Genomic DNA, 26,490 nt, shown 5'->3' with positions numbered 1-26,490 from the left:
GCTCGCCTGTCAGCCTCCACGCTCTGCACCGTGAACTTGGACTCAAACAAGACAGAAGCCGTCGCTAATCTGTTCATCATACTCCTGGAAACGCAAACGACTGCTGGATTCAAGTACCTTTCTAAGCAACGACACTTACTCAACAATAATAATAAAAAATTCATAAAAGGGTACTGGCTTCATCATATGAATGTAGTTCACTATAACAGGTCAAAACCTTCGATTTTCTTCCAAGCACCACAGAGATGTACAGAGAGAATGAACGATGAGCTAGTTAATAACTGTGTGAATTGACTACAGTGTCTGGAGGAACTAGGCTAGGAAAAGATCAATGCTAAAAGGCACGAGAGGCGCTAGGCTAAGCTAGGCTACGTTCAACTACATATTTCACTAGAGGCCCCTGGCTAGGCTAGGTCAAGTTCAATGGCTTAAATCACTAGAGGAGCTAGGCTAGGCTAAGTGTGATACTACACCCAACAGAGTTCTCACCTCCCGGTCCTCAGATAAGACCTGATGACCAGATGGAGGTTAAGTCATTGGGTCAATATCACCCATGGTAATATCATGAGACAACTGGTCAACATCTGGTTACACCCACCTCCTCCTCCTCCTCCTCCTCCTCTTCCACCATATCTTCCGTATCTCTCTTCAGTATGAGAAAAACACCATGAATCTCAAGCCTCTTATGAAGTATTGATACATCTACAGGGGCTTACAGCCACTAACAAAACTAATTCTAAAGAAAGCGAACATCTAACTGCAACACAGGAGCATGTCTCAACTACTCCACACCAAGCATTTCCTATTGACACAAACACACGTTTGAGAGGCAATTCGTGGTGATTCTACACACTAAGGAAAGGTCGAAGATGACCTTAAGGCTGCATGGCTTTGCTTGGCTATACAAAATAATTCTTAAAAGGATGTAATTTAATCACCGGTGGACCAAATAGCAATGCAACACTTTAGTCCATTATCCAGGGATGGGCTAATCGTGTAGAAGGTATTGATCTACTGCTTTGTTATCTATCACCTGACATCAAACATGAGGATGGAATGTTTCAGCCTAGAATGTGGAGTTTTAGATTCAAAGCACATCTGGCCTAATGCTCTTTGCGATAATCCATTGTTCCCATTTTCTCCTAAATCACACAGACCACCTCTACCTACCCTTGCTTCCTCTGTGGCAATCTGGAGGAGAGACAAGAGACAGGCACAATGTCCATAATCTTGTCCAGGACCGGACACAAGACAATGTCAGATAATCTACAGTTAAAAGGAAGTGAGATTCCGAGGATAAGCAAGCCAGCCCATCTGGGAGGCCTGTAATCACAACATCTGGACCTCCAGCTTCTTTACATCATGGATAGAAACAGAGAGAGAGAGACAGAGAGAGAGAGAGAGACAGAGAGACAGAGAGACACAGAGAGAGAGAGAGAGAGAGAGAGAGAGAGAGAGAGAGAGAGAGAGAGAGAGAGAGAGAGAGAGAGAGAGAGACACACAGAGAGAGACAGAGAGAGACAGAGACAGACAGAGACAGACACAGAGAGAGAGAGAAAGAGAGAGAGATCGACAGAGAGACAGACAGAGAGAGAGACAGAAAGAGGGAGAGGAGGGGGAGGTGGAAAGAGAGACAGACAGAAAGAGTGTGCAGGTTCGCTGGATGGAGCAGTGTCTGTGGGCTTATCTCCTGGAGACCCTGGAGGTCTTCAGGACAGGGCGGTCCAGCCGTAGACACAGGGGCCTCCACGACACAGGGCCCCTCAGTCTCAACACGGGCACCACTGGCCCAGCCCAGCACCCTGGGGGTCAGAGGTCGGCACAGACTGCCGTCTGCTCCCAGGGTCCACCCACCTGTTTGGCACCCATGGACTCAAACATCTTCTCCAGCTGGATCCTCAACTGCTGAACGTTGTTCATCAAAACGCAGGGCTGGGAAGGAAGGAGAGAGTGGGAGAGGGAGAGAGAGAGGAGGAGAGAGAGATAGAGATAGAGAGGGGGAGAGAGAGGGAGAGAGAGGGAAAGAGAGACTGATCAGTCACCTGTAAGGCAGGACTAATGACACGCTGCAGCGGAAGAAGAGGGATAAAAACTTACTATCTTCTCTTTGTCACAGTAGGCAGGGAAGCTCTTGGTGAGAATGGCACTGTACTGCAGAAGAACTTTGGCAATAGTCTGCACGGGAGAAACCAGACGTGTTTGGTGTGCGGCACTCAAAACAGACTCCATATGAGGGCTTTTCAAAAAATCACTCACAATAATTTACAGGGTCGAATTATGGACACTGCACGGTGTGATGAGTGCTGACTGAGACCAGAGTGTCCAGAGTGTGACAAGAAGATGTGTGTGTGGCGTGTGTGTGTGTGTGTGTGGTGTGTGGTGTGTGTGGGGTGTGTGTGGGGTGTGTGTGGTGTGTGTGTGGTGTGTGTGTGTGCGCCCAACCTTGGCGAAGCGGCGGCTGTAATGGGCCATGACTTTGGGGTCGGGGCAGTCCAGCTTCTTGATGATCTCGAAGCTCTGGTTGAGCTGTGTGAACACGTCCACCACGGAGCAGGAGAACAGAGCGTGCTCAGACGTCTGCTGGAACTGGACCAGGACACGGGGAGACAAACAACTCATAGGTAAGCTCAGTGGTTAGAGCATTTGACAGTGGATCAAGAGGTCGCAGGTTCAAATCCCTCCCACTACTATATATGTTTCTCGGGATTAATTATTTTTGCATCTTCCTTTTTTACAAAGGTTGCATCTTCAGAATGACTAATAAAATAGATTTAACCTCGGATGATCCCAATAGGCCTGTGGTACCAGAGGTGACAGTACTGTGGTACCAGAGGTGACAGTACTGTGGTACTAGAGGTGATGGTACTGTGGTACTAGAGGTGACAGTACTATGGTACTAGAGGTGACGGTACTGTGGTACCAGAGGTGACAGTACTGTGGTACCAGAGGTGACAGTACTGTGGTACTAGAGGTGACAGTACTGTGGTACCAGAGGTGACAGTACTGTGGTACTAGAGGTGACAGTACTGTGGTACTAGAGGTGACAGTACTGAGGTACTAGAGGTGACAGTACTGTGGTACTAGAGGTGATGGTACTGTGGTACTAGAGGTGACAGTACTGTGGTACTAGAGGTGACAGTACTGTGGTACTAGAGGTGATGGTACTGTGGTACTAGAGGTGACAGTACTGTGGTACTAGAGGTGACAGTACTGTGGTACTAGAGGTGACAGTACTGAGGTACTAGAGGTGATGGTAATGTGGTACTAGAGGTGACAGTACTGTGGTACTAGAGGTGATGGTACTATGGTACTAGAGGTGACGGTACTGTGGTACTAGAGGTGACAGTACTGTGGTACTAGAGGTGACGGTACTGTGGTACTAGAGGTGACAGTACTGTGGTACTAGAGGTGATGGTACTGTGGTACTAGAGGTGACGGTACTGTGGTACTAGAGGTGATGGTACTGTGGTACTAGAGGTGACAGTACTGTGGTACTAGAGGTGATGGTACTGTGGTACTAGAGGTGACAGTACTGTGGTACTAGAGGTGATGGTACTGTGGTACTAGAGGTGACAGTACTGTGGTACTAGAGGTGATGGTACTGTGGTACTAGAGGTGACAGTACTGTGGTACTAGAGGTGATGGTACTGTGGTACTAGAGGTGACGGTACTGTGGTACTAGAGGTGATGGTACTGTGGTACTAGAGGTGACAGTACTGTGGTACTAGAGGTGATGGTACTGTGGTACTAGAGGTGACAGTACTGTGGTACTAGAGGTGACAGTACTGTGGTACTTACTCCGTCCTTCTTGTCTCTCTCCAGGGCTCCATGCATGAACTCCATGGACACGTCCTCGTTCTCGTCCAGCCACTGCAGCACAAACTGCAGGAACCACCTGCCCCAGGAACCAAACACCAGCACTGGTCAGGCCCAATCCAAGAACCACTTCAAGTCTCTAAACCGCATCGATCGGATTCAGTCCCTGTCTGAAACCCTTCTGATCGACGATCGGTTACAGAAACCGGATTCTTTGTGCGTTTTGGTGGCGTTTTTTTTCGAGCGGCGTGGTTGGCACTTACGATGGGTAGTCTGGGATGACTCCTTTGAAACTGGGCAGGTCTTTCACGTACTCGTTGTAGAGCCACTTGACCTTGAAGTGCAGGTTCATGTAGTCTGCACTCTTACACAGCCGCTGCTTCTCATGCTCTGTGGAGACACACAGGACAGAGCGTGACTGACAGCTGTGTGTGTGTGTGTGTGTGTGTCTGTGTGTAGGTGTGTGTGTGTGTGTGTGTGGTGTCTGTGTGTGTGTGTGTAGGTGTGTGTGTGTGTGTGTGTGGTGTCTGTGTGTGTGTGTGTCCACAGTCCCCCCACCCAGCAGCAGCTCAGCAGATGACTCCTGTGGAGGACTGATGAGGTCAGGACCAGACAGATCTGACCTCTCTGCCCAGCGCTGACATACAGTAAACTTTCGTCAGGTTCTCCTTTGGGGAGAGGGAGGACAGCGGGAGGTATTATGGGATGGAGGTGACACCCTTACCGGCGTAGAAGGTCTGCCCGCGCCGGCTGAACATGGAGGGGGCTGGAGCGCACGGTAACGAGCGTGGATGTGTAGAGGAGACAGAGCATGCAAGGAATGAACGTTTACCGTCTACCGGAATCACACTTAGTGGATCGTCTTGTCGTTTACGGCTTTTAATCATCAAATTGTGGGATGGTATCACAGTGTTTTAACTCGGGCTGCTTTGGCTACGCAAACACAGGTACTGGAGGTGTACTATATCTACAGTCTGTGTTAGGGTTAGTCTACAGACTAGGAAACTACAGACAGGCTCACCCTGGAGCCACTGGTAGTGCTCAACGTTATCCATGACTGGGAGACAGGAGATGAGGAGACAGGAGGGTATGAGACCGAAGAGAGATCGCAGATGGAAGAACAGACACGTACAAACCCAAGATTTCTGGACCCAGGCCAGGTAAACCCAGGCTTTTTGGACCCAGACTAGGTAAACCCAGGATTTCTGGACCCATACTAGGTAAACCCAGGATTTCTGGACCCAGGCTAGGTAAACCCAGGATTTCTGGACCCAGACCAGTCATCAGGAAAGACTCACCCTCCATGGCGTACTTCATGTCCTGGGCGAACAGCGTCCACATCACCTCAGCACACACCTTCCCCACGTTCAGCTCCTGGGGAAACCTGCCAGGACATACCAGCATTAGACACACTTACGTGTGTGTGTGTGTGGTGTTTTGTTAAGGTGTGTGTGTGTAAAGTTTTGATGCGGTGTGTGTGTACTGACTGGTTGAGGACAGGTGTGTAAGAGTTCCTGTCCTCGTCTATGATGGAGACGATGAGGGTGATGAGTTTGGGCCAGAAGTCCAGGTTCTTGATGCTCGGGCCCTGCTCCTCCAGAGGAACTTCCTCCTTGTTCTGGATCACAACAACAACAGCATCAACAACAACAACAACAACAGCATCAACAACAACAAGAGCATCAACAACAACAGCAAGAAGAATCCTCGATACTCGCAAACACAGTACACTGCTACTGCATGACTTCTGTTACTGTTGGGCACAACACCCGCTGATTTCGCCCCCCTGGGAGGTCACCTACAGCGCGGGTCTGTCAACGTTACATTCCTAGTATTAGAAGAGTAATCTCTGCTGCTTGTCTACACTGTGTCTTCAGAGGGGCCTGTTAGTCAGACTCACAGAGTCCAGGGGCTGGTACTGGCGGCTGTACAGCTCCTGGCAGTTGTTGAAGATGTAGTCGTAGGTGGAGTTGAGACAGGCCTTGACACAGTCTCTCACCACCTGACTGGCCCGAGGAGGGGACTGCAATTCCTGGACCTGACCACCAGAGGGAGACAAAGGGCTCAACACGGAGTGCTGTTATCAATCGCAAACACGTCAGGCTTCGCTTTCGCCTGCACAACTGTCACAGGCACCGTGCTGCTGCCCAAAGGGAAGATCACACTTTTAGGAAGAAAAGAGGTGGTCTTATGTGGCGAAGCACACCTTCATCCTAAAGAAAGTGATGCTGGTCAGGAGGTCCACAGTAGACTTGAGGTCCTGGAGGCGTTCCTTATTGCTGGCAGGGAAGTTGTTCTGGAGAACGGAGGATGAGAACATTTACATTTAGTACACACTCTTATCCAGAGCGACTTACAGTCAGTAAAGGGACATTCCCCCCGAGGCAAGTAGGGTGAAGTGCCTTGCCCAAGGACACAACATCATTTGGCATGGCCGGGAGTCGAACCGGCATCTGACTCCCTGACTCCCTAACGGTGTCAGAACCTCAGTCAGAACACCAGAGGACCCAAACCCAACCAAACCGCCCCCCCAGCTCACCCTGTACGTAGACAGGTCGATGCGCAGCGAGTTGTGCAGTTGATCCAGAAGCTTGACGAAGCGCTCTTTCTGTTGGGAGGGAAAGAGAGAGACAGAGGAGCAGTTGAAGCTGGCATCACAGGCAGACACGCAGCAGAAACACCCCTCCCCCCCTGTTTGGAGGGCGCGGGCCGCGATGGCCAGGAGGAGTTACCCCGAAGTTGGTGGCGGCGAAGCGATCGGAGGCGGAGACGTTGGTGGAGGCGGTGGTGTGGGCGTAGAAGGCGTTGATGTTAGCCAGCAGGGTGCTCATCACAGCGGGGACGCCAGGACACATGTACTTAGACGACAAGCAGGCGAAATGCCTGGAAAACAGACAAGAAAAAACATACTGTGAGGGCCCGGAAGTTTACCGAAACATCTCTACCAGTAGAGGGCGCTGCTGAGCGAGCCAAACTGGGAGAACCGCAATGGAATTTTGGCCTGAAAATGTAATCTGTTGGTTTAGGGAAGCAAGCTTTGTGACATCCAGTGTTCACGACAACCTGTTTAACCGCTAACGTGTATGTTCTTTCTCATTATACAGCAGGGAGCAAATCATCCGTATGAGAGACACACGCGGAACACAAGGACGGGCATGTTTGGCTCGCTAGGCGCCCTCTCCAGGGTCCCTGCCTCCACCGGATGAACCCTGGGAGGTGAGGCGCTCGTTTCGCGCCGCCCACCGGTCCCCCCTGCCCCATTCCGGGTGAGGGATGGCTGTCTGAGTGTGCTTGCCCTGAGTGATGGGCCCCGTTAACGAGCATCTGTATGGAGAACGACACTCCACGGAGACATATCCATCCTGCCAACACTAGGAGGGTTCTCCTTCATCTGAAGGCCATGGGGGGGGGGGGGGTACCAAACCAAATGGCCGTTCTATATCAGAGAGAAGTGGGGGGGAGGGCAGGGAGGGCGGGAGGGGTGAAAGAGGTTGAAAAGATGGGCGGAGGAGAAAGCGTCCCCACAGCCTTACGTCATGGCCTGGTAGATGGACTCGATGCCGTAGCGCATGGCAAACTCGTCCACGATCTCCTGGGCCACCTCGTCGAAGTAGACCTTCCAGGACTCGTCCCCCTTGGCCTCTGGGATCCTCACCATGCCCAGCACGTCCGTCGAGTGGTGGAACAGATTCTGGGGGACAGAGAACCTCAGTGTCAGAGGGATTTAACAGAGTATGTGCCGTCAACGATGCCAGGGACTGCAGGTGTACTGGAGATGGTTACATGTGTTTACCTCATGCAGGCAGGTGTACTGGAGATGGTTACATGTGTTTACCTCATGCAGGCAGGTGTACTGGAGATGGTTACATGTGTTTACCTCATGCAGGCAGGTGTACTGGAGATGGTTACATGTGTTTACCTCATGCAGGCAGGTGTACTGGACGTGGTAGGGGGCCACCTTCTCTTCTCCCTTGATCTCTACACTGATCTGCAGACGGATGGCTCCGGAAACAGCAGACTTGTCCGTCCTTTTCTCTGTGCACACAGACACACACACACACGCAGTTCATCACCTCAGACTCAAACCAACAGCCTGAGACCAGGTCTGACAATGTAGTGCCAACTTAAAGGCTGATCAACTCCCTCGTGAGCTTCCTGGAGCTCTGTGTGTGCCACGGTTACGTCGGCCATTTTGTGTTTGCGTTGTGCTAGCGGTCGGCTGCGAGGAGGGGTGGGGGGGAGGCCGACCGGGAGGGCAGTGTGTGGGGAAGTGCTCCTCATGACCGAGGACACTCGAGCCTGAGCTATTCTGGAAGGATCCGCGTTCGGCAGCTCAACCCCGCCTATTTCCCGTGACAGGCACCATTATTAGGGTAATTTGTACGTGTCGCCGGGGTGGTCGATTTACGACTGGAGTGTTCTACATGATAATCAAGGAGGATCTCTTTAGCGGTGGAGGAGAGGGGAGGGGGAGGAGAGGAGAAACGAGAAAAAGAGGAGAGCAGTTGTAGCCAAAGCAGAACTTGTCTAAGATTAATCTGTCCGCTGTTTATGGAGAGCACGGTGTAAAATGGGATATCACACACACACCTTCCCACTTCAAACACTTTCAGAATGCAAGAGCATGTTTTTAAGATTTGTTTGAGCTGGGCTGAGAACGGTGGAGTCAATTTCACAAAGTTGTGATTAAACACGCACAGCTGACGCCCGTCGCTCCGGAAGAAAGAAAGAAAAAAAAACACATGTAACGGTTCATACACACAGACACACATTACGGATGTCGAGAATCCCATTTGCTGGTGAGGAAAGTTCATCACAGATAGGGAAGCATCCCTGAAAGGCTGCCTGTCATTAGGTGAAGAGAGAGAAAGGGAGGGGAGACAGAGAGCAAGAAGCCCCTCAGGAGGGGGAATCTATCATCTCCCGCAAAGTATTCACAACTAAACAGAAAAGGCAACTTGACGTGTGTGTGGAAAAAAACCTTTTCAACGACACTCTCCCCTCTGCCCCGAGAGACAAACACTTAAAGAAGAGACGAGAGAGGGATGGAAACCCGTGGTCGAGTGAGAGGATGAAGCAAGCCGAGAATGATAGCAGACTGGGGCAGCAGACGAGGAGAGAGGGAGGGGAGAGGAGGGGGGGAGGGGGGGGGAGAGAGGGAGAGGAGAGAGGGAGGAGAGAGAGAAGGGGGAGAGAGGGGGGAGGGGGGGGGAGAGAGGGAGGGGAGAGGAGGGGGGAGAGAGGGGGGGGGAGAGAGGGGGGGAGAGAGGGAGAGGAGAGAGGGAGGAGAGAGAGAAGGGGGAGAGAGGGGGGAGGGGGGGGAGAGAGGGAGAGGAGAGAGGGAGGAGAGAGAGAAGGGGGAGAGAGGGGGGAGGGGGGGAGAGAGGGAGAGGAGAGAGGGAGGAGAGAGAGAAGGGGGAGAGAGGGAGAGGGGGGAGAGAGGTGGAAGAGAGGGAGGGGAGAGAGTCCCGAGGGTGAGTGGCCTACAGGGAACACACGGTAGGGGGGAGGAGAAAGGGAGGACAGTGTTTTTCATCCAGGGCAAGTCCAGGCCTCGGGGCCACTCCTCGCCCGGGTAATTGGGCAAGAAAAATGGCCCTTCTGGCCAGAAAAACGACAGTAATGAGGTTGATGCAAACACAGACAGGACTACAGACAGAGAGAGAGAGACTGAAGAGAGAGCGAGATGAGAGAAAAAGAAAGTGAGAGGAGAGGACAGAGAAATAGAGAACAACACACAAAGACGGAGAGAAATGGAGAATAACACACAAAGAGAGAGAGAAATGGAGAATAACACACAAAGAGAGAGAGAAATGGAGAATAACACACAAAGAGAGAGAGAGAGATGGAGAATAACACACAAAGAGAGAGAGAAATGGAGAATAACACACAAAGAGAGAGAGAGAAATGGAGAATAACAAAGATAGAGTGATAGGTTATGTTGGGATCGGTGGGGGAAAACGGCAGTGCGAGAGAGAGGAGGGAGGAGGGAGGTGACACAGGTTGGGGGGTCACAGAGAGGTCGAAGGTCGCGGTACTGACCCAGGTTGTACCAGACGTCCATCTCTCCACTGAGGGTGCGCACCTCGATGATGCTCTGACCCAGGAAGTCGTCTGACTCCCTCTTCAGACGCTGCTTGACGCGGGACTTGATGTCGTCGTCCTCATCCCACACGCGCACCTTGATGCGGTCTGAAGAGTTGTGACACTCACTGTCGGGAAAAACAAACAAGGAACATGTCAAGTCAAAAAACTAGTTGAGGGTACTATGTGTTTACAGTATCACATACTGATTAAGCATCTTTCTTTTAATAATAATAAAAGTGTGCTTCACTGTTTGTATAGTGTTTTTTATTCGAAGTGATTCAAAAAGGAAAGCTTTGTTCTGTGGAACCCCAGTAAAAGAGTCTCTGATTTCCAGGGTCCAGACAGACAGACAGACAGGCAGAGAGACAGACAGGCAGAGAGACAGACAGGCAGACAGACATAGAGAGAGACAGAGAAGAGGGAGCACACAGACAGTGAGTGACATTTGAAAGTAGGTTGCTCCTTGCTGAGACCATCCAGACAGCTCGGGGCAAAGGCCTGGCCTGCTTAGCAGCACATCTGAATTCAGTCTGATCATCTCCCTCGACCAGACCTCAGTCCACGCTCCAGCCAGGAAGAGAAAACCTACCGTCTTTAGTCCCGCATCATCCAGTCAGCCCTCCAGGCAACAGAGATCAAGCTACTCCGGCTTGGAGGAGTGAATGTATCAAGGATTCAGAGGATGCTGCCAAATGTAGGAAAAGGACCCTTCCGAGTTCATCTTCTCCTCCCAGATCGGGTTTTAAAAGGAGATGCAAGTTCTACTTCGGGCCAGACAGGAGATACTCACAAGTGGAACTTCTCCTCCCAGACGGGGTTGAGATTTCCGTAGATGGTCTTGGTCCTCTTCTTGGTCTTGCCCACCTGGACGGTGACGTAGGGGTCGCTGGAACCTGTCTTGTCCTTGGCCTGGAGCCCCTGGGCACACAACACTACACACACGGGAAATTCATTGGATTTACATTTAGTCATTTAGCAGACGCTCTTATCCAGAGCGACTTACAGTAAGTACAGGGACATTCCCCCCAAGGCAGGTAGGGTGAAGTGCCTTGCCCAAGGACACAATGTCATTTGGCACGGCGGGGAATCGATCCGCTAACCTTCTGATTACTAGCCCGACTCCCTCACCGCTCAGCCATCTGACTCCTTAAAGTGTGTGTATGTATGAGTAGTGTGTGCGTGTGTGTGTACCTGTTATGGTAATCTTAGCAGACCACTTGGAGGTCCCATCCAGTACACTTTGCTTGATGGTCTTCATCTGCTGGGCGTGGATGGCCTTGCTGATGACAAACACGTCTCGGATGACGTCGAAGATCTCTGGCTTGTTCCTCTCCCTGATCTTCATCCGGTCCTTCATAGCCATGATGATGTTCTGGGTGCGATCCTCCGCCCCGTGCTTTGAGCTCTTCTCCGCGGCACCTAGAACCACACACACACACACACCTGTTTTTAGGGACTCTTGGGTTTTGTGTCCTGGCTGTAGCCTAGTCAAAACTACAGGAAGTACTCTTCTTAATGCTCCAATCACATTGCTCTTCAATCCTGGACTAATCCCAAAAGGCCTTGGAATGGGGGGGGGGGAAGCTCTCTCTTTCTGTTATCTCAGAAATACTGATTCTGTTTCAATATGAGAGACACCTGAGTGATGGAAAGCTGGTGGAGGACGCCTCATGGTCTTTAATACAACATCAATCATAACCTGTAATCAACAGAATACACATGGATGCCCAGTCTGTGCTGACAGCTGTAATATTAGATGGTGATGAGGCAGCCGAAAATAATCCAAATAGGATGCTTTCCTGCCACAAACCCAGCTGACAAAGCATGGACGGATGTCAAGGCTGTCAGTCAGAGAAATGACACGCCCTGAAAGCCACTGCGGATGAACCGATGACTTATTCACCAACTGTCAATATTGTTGACATTGTAATTCCGAGGCGTCGTCTCGGTAACACAATGACGGGCGGAGTCTAGAAAACCTGCATTACCATGACGACTCAGAATAAAGCTTTTAAAAGAACAACACTGCGGATGAGGAGTTTTATGACGGGGTTACGAAGGTCAAAGGTTGTGTGCTTGTGCCCCACTGGACACTCAGGGGTCAATCCTCAGGAACCCTCTTCCCCTAAACACCCCCTGGTGGTTCCTGCTTCTCTACAACCCCAGCCTCTATCCAGGAGCCCTCTTCCCCAGCCTCTATCCAGGAGCCCTCTTCCCCAGCCCCAGCCTCTATCCAGGAGCCCTCTTCCCCAGCCCCAGCCTCTATCCAGGAGCCCTCTTCCCCAGCCCCAGCCTCTATCCAGGAACCCTCTTCCCCAGCCCCAGCCTCTATCCGGGCCTCTTGCCTCTACATCTCTCCCCAGGGTCGTCACTCACGCTGCAGGCAGTCGGCGTTGAGCAGCTCCTGGCACTTCTCATGACATTTGACCCCGCACTCGGAGCAGCGCATGCCCTGGCGGGCGATGCCCCACAGCAGCCCCTCGCACTCGTAGCAGTAGGTGGGCGTGGTGGCCGTCCACACCTCGAAGTTGTGGGGCGTGGTGCAGGAGATGGGGTAGATGAGAGCCTGCAGGGTCTTCTTGTAGACATGGTTCTTCTGCAGGATGGCGGGGAGGAGGTGGAGGGTGAGGGTGAGGGGGAGGTGGAGGAGGGTGAGGGGGAGGTGGGTGAGGGGGAGGTGGTGGAGGGTGAGGGGGAGGTGGTGGAGGTGGAGGGTGAGGGGGAGGTGGAGGAGGGTGAAGGGGAGGTGGTGGAGGGTGAAGGGGAGGTGGTGGAGGTGGAGGGTGAGGGGGAGGTGGAGGAGGGGGAGGTGGAGGAGGGTGAGGGGGAGGAGGGTGAGGGGGAGGTGGAGGAGGGGGAGGTGGAGGAGGGTGAAGGGGAGGTGGTGGAGGTGGAGGGTGAGGGGGAGGTGGAGGAGGGTGAGGGGGAGGTGGTGGAGGTGGAGGGTGAGGGGGAGGAGGGGGAGGTGGAGGGTGAGGGGAAGGGAGGGTGAGGAGGTGGAGGGTGAGGGGAAGGTAGAGGAGAGCGAGGGGGAGGAGGAAGAGGGGAAAACAGAGCAGAGAGAGAGGGGAGGATCAGTGGGTTTTTTTGGGAGCTTGCTCATGCTTAAAACAGATAATCAGAAGCCAAGGCATGCAAGCACAAACAGTAACATCTTCCTGTGCTCACCAGTTCTTCGTCCTTGATGGAGGAGCGAGCGGCCATGGCGGAAGTGATGCCAGCCTTCCTGGCCTGGACCAGAGACTGCACGGTGTTGGGGTGGCGAGAGGACAAGTCAGACACAAACAAAAACAACACTCCCCCCCCCGTACCCCCCTGTACCTTCACCCGATGGAATCCCCACCATCCCCCAAAACCAGAAACCACGTTTAACATCATATTACCAGAGGCTTGCGTGAGGAACCCCCCCCCCCCCCCTGGTTAGCAGCCTAGACAGAGAGCCACTGAGGCTAAACACCTACTGTGGCTAGATGGGGTCACTAATGTAGGGGCTGGAGCTAGGACTGTTACTCCAGGTTAGAGGTGACTACGGGAAGAACAGAGCCATAACCCAACACACAGGTCGGAAGAAAAGGTGAGTTTGTGTCTGTGTGTGTGTGTGTGTCTGTGTCTGTGTAGGAGTGTGTGTGTGCGTGTGTGTGTGTGTGTCTGTGTAGGAGTGGGTGCGTGTGTGTGTGTGTGTGTGCGCAAAGGAAGATTCCACCCAGAGTCTTTGAGTGATGGTCTGAACATGCCTCGGCATGTAAAACAAAAAGGAATAAAACCCAAAAGGACAGGGGAAGATGGAAGTTTGTGTGGTGAAACTCTTTTACCGTATCAAGTAGGAACAAATTCAGCTGGGATACAAATGGGATCAACGGTTCAAATGGACACAAGACAGAGGATGACCCACACAGGGCCTCACTAGCCGTGTGTGTCACTTGTAGTTGCATGAGGTACAAAAACAAGCGGTGCCGTTTGTCCTACTTGATATTCAGTATTGTCTTGTTTTGGAAGACTGAAGAGAGGGGCGTCTGTGCTCTATCCACTTACCATAGCCTGACCAAGGAGAGAGATTGCGATCAAGAGAGTTGTGGGGGGACAATTAGGGGGTGTAGGAGAGGAGGGAGAGAGAGATCAGAAGACTGAATACACACTCGTCTCACACGGATGAATCCTGGTACTCTAAACTCATCATCTCAATCAATATTTTGACCCAAAACGTAAAAACCCCACACCTGTTTAGTTTTGTTATTTTTTAATATTTGTATTTATACATGACCTTGACAGTGACAGGGTCACCAGATGCTGGTGACGCCAAGGAGAAAAAGCAGTTTGACGCTGGAAAACGGGGGGGGGGGGGGAAGCAGAACTCACCACTTCGCTGACCAATGGGATGGGCTTCCGCTTGCGGAGGTCCGGCATGCTGTCGATCCCAAACATCCCACTTCCTCCTCTGGGGAGGAGAGGGAGAGGGAGGGAGAGAGAGAGGGAGAGACGGAGAGAGAGAGAGAGAGAGAGAGAGAGAGAGAGGGAGGGAGGGAGGGAGGGAGGGAGGGAGGGAGAGATGGAGAGAGGGAGGGAGGGAGAGATGGAGAGAGGGAGGGAGGGAGGGAGGGAGGGAGAGATGGAGAGAGGGAGGGAGGGAGGGAGGGAGAGAGAGAGGGAGAGATGGAGAGAGAGAGGGAGGGAGAGATGGAGAGAAGAAGGGGGGGAAGGAGAGATGGAGAGAGGGAGGGAGGGAGAGATGGAGAGAGGGAGGGAGGGAGGGAGAGATGGAGAGAGGGAGGGAGGGAGAGATGGAGAGAGGGAGGGAGGGAGGGAGGGAGAGATGGAGAGAGGGAGGGAGGGAGGGAGGGAGAGAGAGAGGGAGAGATGGAGAGAGAGAGAGGGAGGGAGAGATGGAGAGAGGGAGGGAGGGAGGGAGAGATGGAGAGAGGGAGGGAGGGAGGGAGGGAGAGATGGAGAGAGAGAGAGGGAGGGAGGGAGGGAGGGAGGGAGGGAGGGAGAGATGGAGAGAGGGAGGGAGGGAGGGAGGGAGGGAGGGAGGGAGGGAGGGAGAGATGGAGAGAGGGAGGGAGAGATGGAGAGAGAGAGAGGGAGGGAGAGATGGAGAGAGGGAGGGAGGGAGGGAGAGATGGAGAGAGGGAGGGAGGGAGAGATGGAGAGAGGGAGGGAGGGAGGGAGGGAGGGAGAGATGGAGAGAGGGAGGGAGGGAGGGAGGGAGAGATGGAGAGAGGGAGGGAGGGAGAGGGAGGGAGAGATGGAGAGAGGGAGGGAGGGAGGGAGAGGGAGGGAGAGATGGAGAGAGGGAGGGAGGGAGGGAGGGAGGGAGGGAGAGATGGAGAGAGAGAGAGGGAGGGAGGGAGGGAGGGAGAGATGGAGAGAGGGAGGGAGGGAGGGAGGGAGAGATGGAGAGAGGGAGGGAGAGATGGAGAGAGAGAGAGGGAGGGAGAGATGGAGAGAGGGAGGGAGGGAGGGAGAGATGGAGAGAGGGAGGGAGGGAGAGATGGAGAGAGGGAGGGAGGGAGGGAGGGAGGGAGAGATGGAGAGAGGGAGGGAGGGAGGGAGAGATGGAGAGAGGGAGGGAGGGAGGGAGAGATGGAGAGAGGGAGGGAGGGAGAGATGGAGAGAGGGAGGGAGGGAGGGAGAGATGGAGAGAGGGAGGGAGGGAGGGAGAGATGGAGAGAGGGAGGGAGGGAGGGAGGGAGAGAGAGAGGGAGAGATGGAGAGAGAGAGAGGGAGGGAGAGATGGAGAGAGGGAGGGAGGGAGGGAGGGAGAGATGGAGAGAGGGAGGGAGGGAGGGAGAGATGGAGAGAGAGAGAGGGAGGGAGGGAGGGAGGGAGAGATGGAGAGAGGGAGGGAGGGAGGGAGGGAGAGAGAGAGGGAGAGATGGAGAGAGAGAGAGGGAGGGAGAGATGGAGAGAGGGAGGGAGGGAGGGAGAGATGGAGAGAGGGAGGGAGGGAGGGAGAGATGGAGAGAGAGAGAGGGAGGGAGGGAGGGAGGGAGAGATGGAGAGAGGGAGGGAGGGAGGGAGACTTAGCTCAGTGGTTAGAGCATTTGACTGCAGATCGGTCAAAGGTTCGAATCTCCAATTATGGCATGAGACATGAGCAGATTGCATGAACTACTATTACTAAGTGCGGTCAGTTAGGCGCACGTCTTTCCTGTTGAACTCTGACTGACAGACAGGTAGGGCTTCACTCACCCTGGTTTGACCCAGGCTTGTCTGCCGTTAGGTCCTTCATCACGAACCTGCCGAGTAACAAACACAGTTGACATTCAGGCACTCTGTGTAAATGTATGACGACAGATCACCAAACAGGGTGACACATAAGGAGACTTGCGATGGGTTGGTTAAGTTTCACCTTCGTTACGTAATGCTACTGAGGGAAGTATGGTTGGAGCTTTGCCCCCCAAAACGTATAGGTTGATAAAGGAAGCATCACATGATACAATAAATACTGTGTGATCCGTAGGCTGGTTCCAAAAATGGTTTCTAAGTAGATCAGCACTCTATGTAGTCTATGGTACATCTGTTTGGGACAAAATATTTAAGGCCCAATTTTGTTTTTGCAAAAATGCAACGTTCGGAAATTCAGATTGTTCAAATTCGAACAGTAAAATTCACTTACCAAAAATTAAAATGTTCAGAAAATTCTGAGGGAACCAGACTGAATATTTTTAAATTTTTTGTCAACATAGACCTCGTCAAAACACCACACTGGCTATTCTCTTGATCCCAACGATGTCAGGGACAGTTACTCCCCCAGCTCGTGTTTAAGGGTAAAGTTACTGTAAGTGTCATATGGTCATCTAATAATTATATACATTCCACAAGAGCCAAACTCAAACTCATGACAGCGATCTGCACAGCAGCAGGTGAAATTGATGCCTAACAAGGGAACAGAAAGTTCACATGCTCCATGCATACCATACAGACACACAAGGAAAAAAAAATACGCAAAAAAGAAAATAAAACATTGTAACATAACCGAACAAGAGTAAAACAACGGAACAATAAAACAACATGACTGAAGTGGAGTTAAGTTGAAACCTGATCCTCTTCTCTGCTGCTTTCTGTAAGAAAAAATTAAATAATCAAATAAACAGATTCAGTTTTAGTTAGTAGGGCAGGTATAGATTAACCGATCACAAACAACGTTCATGCCATTAAGGCATTATCAAGCTATTCTGAGTGCTATGGTGCATCAAGACTATTTCTGGGGCCTTTTCTGGGTTTGTCAATAGGCGAATGAAGAACCGGTTGTACCTGGGTTGAACTCGTCTTCAGAGAAAGTGGAACCCTGAGTTTTGGACAGCCTGCGCCTGGTTTGTCTCTTCTCCTTCAGAATACGCTTGAAATTAGCTAGTCGTTCCTTGTGGCTCGGATCCAACGGACTGACCTCCGTTTGATCTGACTCACGCGCTTCTCCTATTGAACTTAACCCCACTGGCCCTGGACTGGACATGGGCTGTACCGGGCTGTGCCCAGGCGACCGTCCTTCTAACGTGTGGTCGGACAGTCCTCCCGGCCCAGGCCTTGGCACCTGTCTGCTTGGGCTATAGTCCGGCGTCAGGTCTGGGTTGGACAGCTCCCCATCCGTCTGGCCCTGCCCTCGGCTGTCAGAGAGCTCCAGGGAATGGTACTCGGTAGGGGTGCAGAGGGACTGGCTGACAGGGGAGGCGTGCGGGGAGCCGGTGGGTTCCTCCTGGGCTTGCCTGCAGTCCACATAGACGGAGGCCTCGCTGGGTTCTTCCAGCGGCGAGGCGGGACGGGGCTGAGAGGACGGCAGGCGTGTCTCCGAGTGCTGTGGCGCGCTCGTTTCGGACGAGCATCTGGCTGGTGACGCCGCCGCCGCCGCCTCCGATTGCCCGTCGTCCCTGGGACACTCCGGGCCGGAGCCCTCCAGCTTCCTCAGAGCGCCCTTGAGCGCCGACTTGAAGGTGAGAACGGCCTTGCCGATGCTTTTCACGTCGAAGCCCGCCGTCGTCTCCGCCGGGCGGGGTTCCTCGGGGCGAGGGCTGGCCGCCTCCGACGACCCCCAACCCGCCTCTTCGTCTCCAGCCCCACCCGGCTCCAGCCACGCCCCCTCCAGGCTCTCGGCTGAGCCCGCGTCCAGGGTGTCGGCGGGGGACGGGCAGCGGTCCAGGTAGGGCGCCGGCGGGTCCAGGTAGCCGTCGTCGCAGTCGGTGAGCAGCACGGTGGAGCGACTCAGGCTCCGGGACTGCGGTCCGCTGCCCAGCTCGTCGGCGTAGGCGTCCACGGTGTGGTAACCGGAGCTACGCGAGTAAGGGCAGTTGGCGGAGCAGTCGCACTCCTGTTGCCCGATCCCTCCATGCAGCCTGGCCGGCCTCCAATCCTGCAGGCTGGACGAGCTGGAGGGGGAGTTGGATTGGCGCTGGTGCTGCCCAAACAGCAGGGACAGGTGCTCAGAGCTGCCGCTGTTGGCCGACGACGGGCCAGGTGTGCTGCTGGTCTCCTCCCTGGCGTAGCGGTCCCAGCCCCCCGGCTCCCCGCACGACCCCACCTCCTCCCCGCTGTCGAGACGGGAGCGGAAGTCCTCCTCGCTCCAGCCCGTCTCCCCGCTCACGCTGTGCTGCATGCCGGCGGAGGCCCAGCTTCCCCGCCAGGTCCCGGCAGAGCCCGAGCCGTACCAGGCGTCCCTCTCAAGGCAGCTGGAACTCTGGCAGGAGGACAGGGTGCTGGTGCTGGGGCACTCCTGGCTGTAGATGGAGAGACTGGCCGGGTCTCCGGCGCCGGAGCGAGGCACGCCCGAGCTCTGGTCCGAGTGCTCCAGGTCGGTCGGTTCCGGGTGGCGTGAGGAAGGCCTCTCCTTCCACTGCTTGGGGGACGCTCGTGGAGGCTCGTGGACCGGGTCTCTGTCCCAGTCCAGGTGAGCCAACGGCGGGCTGGTGGCTCTCCTGTCGAGGGCCACCAGGGCGTTCTGTCTGCCCAGGCTCCCGCGCCTGGTCCTGGGTCTTTGAGGAGGCTGGAGCTGGGGCGCGGCCGAGGCGCCCGAGTAGAGATCCCCGATCTCGCTGAGCACGGCGTCTACGCAGCAGGACACCTCGTCCACGGAGCCGCGCACCGAGGACAGGTAGAGACGCAGGTCCGAAATCTCCTCCTGGATCTTGTTGATCCCCCGGAGTTCTTTAAGGATGTGTTCGACTATGTTTCCGGATCCTTCTTCCGCCGCCTCCTCCTCCTCCTCTTCGTCCTCCTCCTCGCTGGGCCCGTGTGGGATGTCTAGAAGGTCCACCACCCCTATCCCGTCTTGGCAATCAGAGCTTTCCCCAGAGGGAGTGAGGTCACTGAGATCTGCACTGGGGCCATTGGTTCGGAGGGTACAGGCGGCGTCGACGTAGCCCTCCAGATCCACCTCCAGCCCACCCAGGGCAGGTGTGCGTGAGACCGTGCGAGTCCCGGTGTGGCTGTGTCCGTTGGGTAGGGGGCGCATGCCTGTAATCTTCCCAGCGGAGAGGTCTTTGTTGAGGCCACAGATGAACGCGTCCTGCCCCATCTCCGAGGGGCTGGGCTGGGGGCGACGTGGGGAAATCTCCCCTTGACCTTCCGGAAACCTCTGCAGCTTCCTCTTGCTGTTTCGCCTCACCTTGGGGCTCTGGGTCTGGGCTCTCTTCTGACCCGGCTCCTTCCTCTTGGCCGGTTTGGTTGGAGATAGCTCTGTGTTGTCGGCTCCATCTTCCCTGAGGTGACTGGTGGAGAACATTCCAGACACCGGGGACTGTGTCTGGCTGGCTGGTCTCCCTGAGGGACTGACCAGCACCTTACGCCTCAGAGCAGATAGGGAACTGACAACATCCTGAGAGGGAGGCCATTGATCTCCTCACATCACCTATATTTTCATGACTGGTAAGATAGAAAAGACACATCCTGAGAGAGAGGAGAGAGAGAGAGCTACACTGACTTTGAAGTAAACGTCAAAACCATTATTCAAAAGACCTAAATGCCTTTTTTATTTACCTATTTCTAGTTATTGGCATTTCTCACGTTTCACATTTGGATCACTGATATACAATGAATAAGACTTCTCTTAGAATACAATCCCAAATATTCCTTATCCGTTTGCTAATTGATCAGTCTAACAGAACAGAAAGCACAGAGAGAGAGAACACTGCAAACTCCAGCTGTTATAATGGCTTGCATGACATTGTGATGGCAGTAACGTGATTTAATTGAGCCATTGTGGCTACAGCTTTATATACCAAGTGGTCAAATGTTTTTGAGTTTGTCTGACTCCTTTTCGCACGTACACAGAAGCCTTGTGCGGATTGGCCAGCACACAGCTGGCGTGAACTCTATCATTACGAAGCAGCGAAGAGACAGCTTTGTAATTAGATGACAGCTCAATTCTCTCCTGGAGGTCGGTGTCATTCTTGCGACCACACACCAGCACACACAAGCATGTACATTCATACAGCAGCTGGATGACTTGAGATTGCAGTGGCCCTTCACCCCTGCATAAGACTCCTAAATGCCAGGATCCTGGAAATCTAATGAATGACATGACTCACTGGTCCAATATCCTATATCCATAACATATTTGCCGACATCTGTGTACATATAACCTGAAACACAAATCTACTCATATAGGTATCAGTTGAAATGCTTTTTCACACAGACAAATCAGGTGATGATTTATATTATTATAGGAAACACACACACCATCGTCTGCTCCAGAGGACTGTATTCTAGTATCCACAGTAACCAGCTCTGTGACAGCATAATCGTGTGCTAAACGTGCTTGCTGTACCGCGCTGGTCCAGTCAGCAGCAGGGGAACAGAGTGACATGTCACCCTGTTCTCCTGGGAGCTATTATGTTGTTCAACTGGATCCCCGATGTGAATTAGTGCCGGCCAATTTCCGCAGGTTGTTGCCTCTTTTGTCTGACAAAGTGACAGTGGGGTCGTTTTAACCAGTCGCTCCCTCCTTCCTCCTCCGACCATCCCTCACACATCATTTGGTGTCAATTTAAAGCTGCGATAGGTAACGTTATAAAATAAATTAAAGAGTTGGCTGGAAAATATCTGGGCACTCCAAATATAGAAATGGACATTCCACTGGCACTGAGCCGTCTGTGTTGATACACAACTCTTAGAGGGTCTCTTACCAAAATATATTTTCTTTATATGTTACATGTTACGGGGGTCAGCTGGCTGAGCGGTTAGGGATTCAGGCTATTAAATCAGAAGGTTGTTGGTTCGATTCCCGGCTGTGCCAAATGACGGTGTGTCCTTTGGCAAGGCACTTCACCTTACTTGCCTCGGGGGGAATGTCCCTGTACTTCATGTAAGTCTCTCTGGATAAGTGTCTGCTAAATTACTAAATGTAAATGTACTGAAGTTGTACCTTAAGTAAAAGGACTTAACTTGAACTTTTTAGGGTAGTAAACTGCATCAACGTGACTGGAGGGAATTAGATAACTAAACATTTACTGATAAAATTCTAATAAAACTTTCTATTGCAGGTGGACAAAACCCCCTACATACGTTAAACTTAGAATCCTTTTCATCATCTCTCTGCTCTGGTTTTTTTCTGTTCTGGCAGCCATGACAGACACATTACCTACAGAACTACATTACCAACGTAAGAAGAACTATTTTCCCATGTGTGACAAATGTTGATTTTACTCAAACAGAAGCGATGGAGCATCATTGAAATTCCAGGACAGTTTTGTCTGTTACTCTAACAAATGGATTTATGGCAGACATGGGCTCCAATGTGACTTTGTTTTTGAAAAGACAGACTTTGGCAGAGAGCCTAAAGTTGATAATTGACAGTGAAAAATGAATTTATGGGATAATTTCTGTCTTTACACACGTAACTACACTCAATATAATATGATTAAATCCTATACAACAGAATAGAACAATTTCAGAAATATAGAAACCAAATTGCATGTGACCTTTAAAAAAGGTTTAGGCTCCTCGTGTCTTCAACAGTCCAGGAATTCTAACTTTCCTTACGCCAGATAGACCAAAATGTTAGAATCTAGTTGATAGACGTTACTCCTGCAATTCGATAGTGAGCACGAGAGAGAGGGAGTGAGGGTTCGATAGTGAGCACGAGAGAGAGGGAGTGAGGGTTCGATAGTGAGCACGAGAGAGAGGGAGTGAGGGTTCGATAGTGAGCACGAGAGAGAGGGAGTGAGGGTTCGATAGTGAGCATGAGAGAGAGGGAGTGAGGGTTCGATAGTGAGCATGAGAGAGAGGGAGTGAGGGTTCGATAGTGAGCATGAGAGAGAGGGAGTGAGGGTTCGATAGTGAGCATGAGAGAGAGGGAGTGAGGGTTCGATAGTGAGCACGAGAGAGAGGGAGTGAGGGTTCGATAGTGAGCACGAGAGAGAGGGAGTGAGGGTTCGATAGTGAGCACGAGAGAGAGGGAGTGAGGGTTCGATAGTGAGCACGAGAGAGAGGGAGTGAGGGTTCGATAGTGAGCACGAGAGAGAGTTCACGAAGAAAACTTCATTAGCCTACCCTTCCACTGCAGGTTTAACCTCTGTTCAGAATAACTCGGAGACATGAGGTGTGCATTAGCATGATAAGAGCAAGGCTGGCAGACAGCGTAATCATGCAAACCACTAAGAACTGCCCGGAGGACTCAGGGGGTTATTAGTGATGGACATTTAGAAGGAGCTGCTGAGGGCCATTGGGATGTCAGGCCAAACGACGGCAGATGGATAAATTGAGGAGGAGTTTAAACGGTCAGGAATCAGATAACCAACTGGAGCATTAGACTTCCAATTAGAACCAACATTTCTTTTGCCATTTCTGCTCTATAATCAATTTTCCGTGACATTCTGGCAGTCCGGATACCTAAATTAAATGGCTTTTCTGGTGTGAAATACTGCATATTGGCAATATAGATACCGTAAGACGGACACAAGTCATTTTAAGTGGGTCCCACACTAACGGTTGTAAACACAGACCGTTCCTTAATTCTGACCACCGAAAACACTGTCAGAACTGTTGCACTTTTGAACCTTGACCTTGCACTATTTATACATGTCGTGTCAGATTGAATCGCATGCTAAAAATGAACAAAAAATGTACTGTTAACTGTAAAGCAAGCTTCTGGTGACCACTGCCCCGTCTACAGCCGCCCGGGCAGCCAGTGCTACTCCATGTTCCAGTCCTGACCAGGGGCTCGTCAGTAACCTGACCTGACCGAGAGGGGGGGAAGGCAGGCTGGTTGTAGTCTGGGTAGAGCATGACTGAGGGGGGGAAGGCAGGCTGGTTGTAGTCTGGGTAGAGCATGACTGAGGGGGGGAAGGCAGGCTGGTTGTAGTCTGGGTAGAGCATGACTGAGGGGGGGAAGGCAGGCTGGTTGTAGTCTGGGTAGAGCATGACTGAGGGGGGGGAAGGCAGGCTGGTTGTAGTCTGGGTAGAGGATGACTGAGGGGGGGAAGGCAGGCTGGTTGTAGTCTGGGTAGAGCTTGACTGAGGGGGGGAAGGCAGGCTGGTTGTAGTCTGGGTAGAGCATGACTGAGGGGGGGAAGGCAGGCTGGTTGTAGTCTGGGTAGAGCTTGACTGAGGGGGGGAAGGCAGGCTGGTTGTAGTCTGGGTAGAGCATGACTGAGGGGGGGAAGGCAGGCTGGTTGTAGTCTGGGTAGAGCATGACTGAGGGGGGGAAGGCAGGCTGGTTGTAGTCTGGGTAGAGCTTGACTGAGGGGGGGAAGGCAGGCTGGTTGTAGTCTGGGTAGAGCTTGACTGAGGGGGGGGAAGGCAGGCTGGTTGTAGTCTGGGTAGAGCTTGACTGAGTGTCGTGGCTCTGCCCCGCAGCTCTGTCTTTTCTCTCTGTGCTTTATGGTTCTGTGGCCTGGAAGAAAAAGAACCTCGCTTTGCTCGTCTTCGTCTGACGGTTCTGATTCCACGGTCCTTAATCTTGTCGTTTTTTTTGTTTAGCGAAGTCTGAGTCACTTATCTTGAACTACTCGAGATCAGCATCGTTATTTTATGCAGACGGCAACCGAGACATTTGTGAAAAGGACTTAATCTGCCTTAATCTGTTTCAAAAAAGGGGGGGAAAGTATGATATCTTAATCTACAGTCGATATGCAATATTCAAAAAAGTTATCACGGCTGTGGACTGCACTGGCTGGAACTGCGCGCTGACTAAACAAATGTAATCCATATGTAAAAGATAAACCTTACCTCGTGTAGGCGAAAAAGCTATCGAGGAAAACAGCGTGACACTTCTCAACAGAAGTATCACTTCACATGGAAGAGGTTCCCTGAGAAACTGGTCCGCAGATGAAGACAGGAGATTTAGACACTGGATGTGTCTTGTTTGTTCTTGTGAAAAATATAAATATTATAAAATCCATTTAGTCCAATGCTCTGCATTTAAAGCACAAACCAGTGCCAATTGGGCTTTCAGGTGATTAGTGGTTCATTCATACTGACAGAGAGGATTGCCGTCCCTCCCCTCTTAACACAACCAGGGCAAGAGAGTGGAGCAGGCTTACACGACAGTTCATTCTCAGTTAAGCATCCCTCCCTCCCTGCTCTCTGTCTCTCTCTCCCTCCGTCTCCGTCTCCGTCTCCGTCTCCGTCTCCCCCTCTCTCTCTCTCTCTCTCTCTCTCTCTCTCTCTCTCTCTCTGCTCTCTCTCCCTCTTCCTGTCCTCTGGCGACGTATTCCACCACAAAGCTAATCTGAAGCTGTGAAAATGCCAGTTCTCTCTCCCCCCCCCCTCCCACACTCCATCCATTCCTCCCTCTCCTTCTCTTTCTCCACTTCTTTATCTCTCCCGCTGTCCTCAGTCCCCCTCTCTGTTCTCTGTCTTCATAACCGAGACACGCATGCCAAACATATCGATTCACTCCGCCCCCCCCCCCCCCCTGCTCAGAGGCGCAGTCCTGAACGAGCCAATATCCATTTCGGAACTTCCACGAAACGTGTCTCAGGACCCCCTTTGTTGACGAAGCGCCGCTTCCATTCATTATCCCGTCCTCTCTGTCACGCCTGCGACTGATGAATGTCTCGTTCTAATTCATTACAGCCTTGTCAGGGTGCAGCCTTGTGTCTTAAGTGCCTCCCTATGTTCCATAATAAATAATACTTATATGGTTTTCACCTTGATCCGAGAGGCTCTAGATACCTTGCTGCCATCAGCAGGCATTCACACAGTCATCCCAAACCAGTCTTAACAGAGCAATCCCCATAATAGAACTTCGATAACCCAGCTCTCCATGACAACCCCCCCCCCCCCCCCTCGCATAACTGGACCAGTTAATTACAGGATGGATCTCTGCTCTACTGCTCTAACCCGTTTATTATGACCAGGCTATACTAGGCATCCATTGGTTGGGGTATGATTGATGAAGTGCCTTATTAGACACAACATCAGTACAGTACTACAGATGAATACACTACATTTAATCTAAAAGACATATAGAGCCGTAGCACTCACAGTCTACATCACATGACCTGTAAAAAAAATAAAAAAACAGGATCTTTGCATGCTAATGCTAAATGATAAAATGAGCTTGCCAGAGTGGACCGCCTTTAAATAAAAAATAATTATATAAAATGGATTCTGGACCCTTTTAGGCGATTTAGAGGAGCAGCCCTCTCATTTCACTCCAACGTACTCAAGTCCTGAAAGCCCCTGTAGTGGAATTGCCATTCCCCCGTTAATCCCGTGCACCTTAGCATATTTTGGTGCTTTACTAGTTTCACCATCGGTACATGCAACCCCTTCTTCTTCTTCTTCAACTATCATTTTCCCCCAAAATGAGCATCACCACCATCACAGGATAAAACATGGCCTACATTCCCTTTGCAAATACGCAAAAGAAAAATGGAATAAACAACACAGAAGCCGTACTTCTGAATTTACCCCACGCTGTCTCTCTCTCTCTGTCCCCCTCTCTCTCTCTCTCTTTGTCCCCCTCTCTTTCTCTCTCTGTCCCCGTCTCTTTCTCTCTCTGTCCCTCTCTCTCTCTCTCTCTCTCTGTCCCTCTCTCTCTCTCTCTCTCTCTGTTCCCCTATCTCTCTCACCCTACTCTCCTGCAAATCTCTCTGCCTCTCTCTCATTCAGGCTCTCCATCTCTCCCTGAGGCTCAACTCACCACTCCATTAGCTCAGGCACGGCAGGCAGAGGGATAGATGCAAAGCTACGGAGGATAACAAATAAACTTAAGTGTGTCCCTGTGAAATATACGGAAAAAAAAACGTTAAAAAAAAACATTGGATTATTAAATAGACATTAATATAACTAACAGAATAGGGCAAAGTTGCTGTAAGAGAACGAATAGAGCGTGTGTGTGGATGTCACCTTCGGATTCAACAATACATTAATGCAAATGATGCATCTCTGGCACACGTGTTCAGCCCCATATAGAGAAGCAAGACAATCACCACAAAATTACACGGTACCATGACAAGAGGTGAAATTAACTGGAAATAGTTAAGGAGAAAGAAGGGATGGAAGGCGCAGAGTAAACGTTGTATATTTCCAAGACTTAACAATGTACCATCATGGAATACAACACACCATTTTGCAACGTGTACATTCCAGGTACTGAGATGCTGACACAGAGAGAGTAAATCATCTTTTGTTACTTTCCCCCCTCACAAC

The 26,490-nt window shown here is 51.8% G+C and overlaps 2 protein-coding genes across 4 annotated transcripts in view; both read right to left on the bottom strand.

Moving 5' to 3' along the window:
* Positions 1 to 19,615, bottom strand: part of unc13bb (unc-13 homolog Bb (C. elegans)) — a 29,240-nt gene extending 9,625 nt beyond the window's left edge. For 2 of the 3 annotated variants that reach the window (XR_006955897.1, XM_047017935.1), the window contains exons 1-23: positions 17,158 to 19,615; positions 16,942 to 16,964; positions 16,093 to 16,139; positions 14,260 to 14,338; positions 13,936 to 13,941; positions 13,072 to 13,146; positions 12,280 to 12,499; positions 11,095 to 11,322; positions 10,694 to 10,835; positions 9,859 to 10,028; positions 7,736 to 7,851; positions 7,350 to 7,507; positions 6,549 to 6,699; positions 6,356 to 6,424; positions 6,023 to 6,112; positions 5,717 to 5,854; positions 5,304 to 5,434; positions 5,115 to 5,200; positions 4,080 to 4,206; positions 3,799 to 3,895; positions 2,443 to 2,586; positions 2,098 to 2,175; positions 1,855 to 1,932 (exon numbers count right to left, since the gene is read on the bottom strand). Coding sequence is in view for 1 of the 3 variants with exons in the window: in XM_047017935.1 (XP_046873891.1) it covers positions 1,855 to 1,932; positions 2,098 to 2,175; positions 2,443 to 2,586; positions 3,799 to 3,895; positions 4,080 to 4,206; positions 5,115 to 5,200; positions 5,304 to 5,434; positions 5,717 to 5,854; positions 6,023 to 6,112; positions 6,356 to 6,424; positions 6,549 to 6,699; positions 7,350 to 7,507; positions 7,736 to 7,851; positions 9,859 to 10,028; positions 10,694 to 10,835; positions 11,095 to 11,322; positions 12,280 to 12,499; positions 13,072 to 13,146; positions 13,936 to 13,941; positions 14,260 to 14,338; positions 16,093 to 16,139; positions 16,942 to 16,964; positions 17,158 to 19,615 (4,911 nt within the window). In the remaining 2 variants the exon portion in view is untranslated. The remainder of the gene's footprint in view (positions 1 to 1,854; positions 1,933 to 2,097; positions 2,176 to 2,442; positions 2,587 to 3,798; positions 3,896 to 4,079; positions 4,207 to 5,114; positions 5,201 to 5,303; positions 5,435 to 5,716; positions 5,855 to 6,022; positions 6,113 to 6,355; positions 6,425 to 6,548; positions 6,700 to 7,349; positions 7,508 to 7,735; positions 7,852 to 9,858; positions 10,029 to 10,693; positions 10,836 to 11,094; positions 11,323 to 12,279; positions 12,500 to 13,071; positions 13,147 to 13,935; positions 13,942 to 14,259; positions 14,339 to 16,092; positions 16,140 to 16,941; positions 16,965 to 17,157) is intronic. The other variant, XR_006955898.1, reaches the window with a different exon arrangement.
* A 56-nt stretch (positions 19,616 to 19,671) lies between these two features.
* Positions 19,672 to 26,490, bottom strand: part of LOC124466199 (protein unc-13 homolog B-like) — a 39,288-nt gene continuing 32,469 nt past the window's right edge. The window contains exon 11 of the mRNA XM_047017936.1: positions 19,672 to 19,755. Coding sequence (XP_046873892.1) covers positions 19,750 to 19,755 — 6 coding nt within the window. The 3' untranslated portion in view covers positions 19,672 to 19,749. The remainder of the gene's footprint in view (positions 19,756 to 26,490) is intronic.

This window comes from Hypomesus transpacificus, unplaced genomic scaffold (genome assembly GCF_021917145.1).
Source record: "Hypomesus transpacificus isolate Combined female unplaced genomic scaffold, fHypTra1 scaffold_84, whole genome shotgun sequence".
NCBI lineage: Eukaryota > Metazoa > Chordata > Actinopteri > Osmeriformes > Osmeridae > Hypomesus > Hypomesus transpacificus.
The sequence above is the reverse complement of the archived record's forward strand: the minus strand, read 5'-3'. Positions and strand labels throughout refer to the sequence as shown.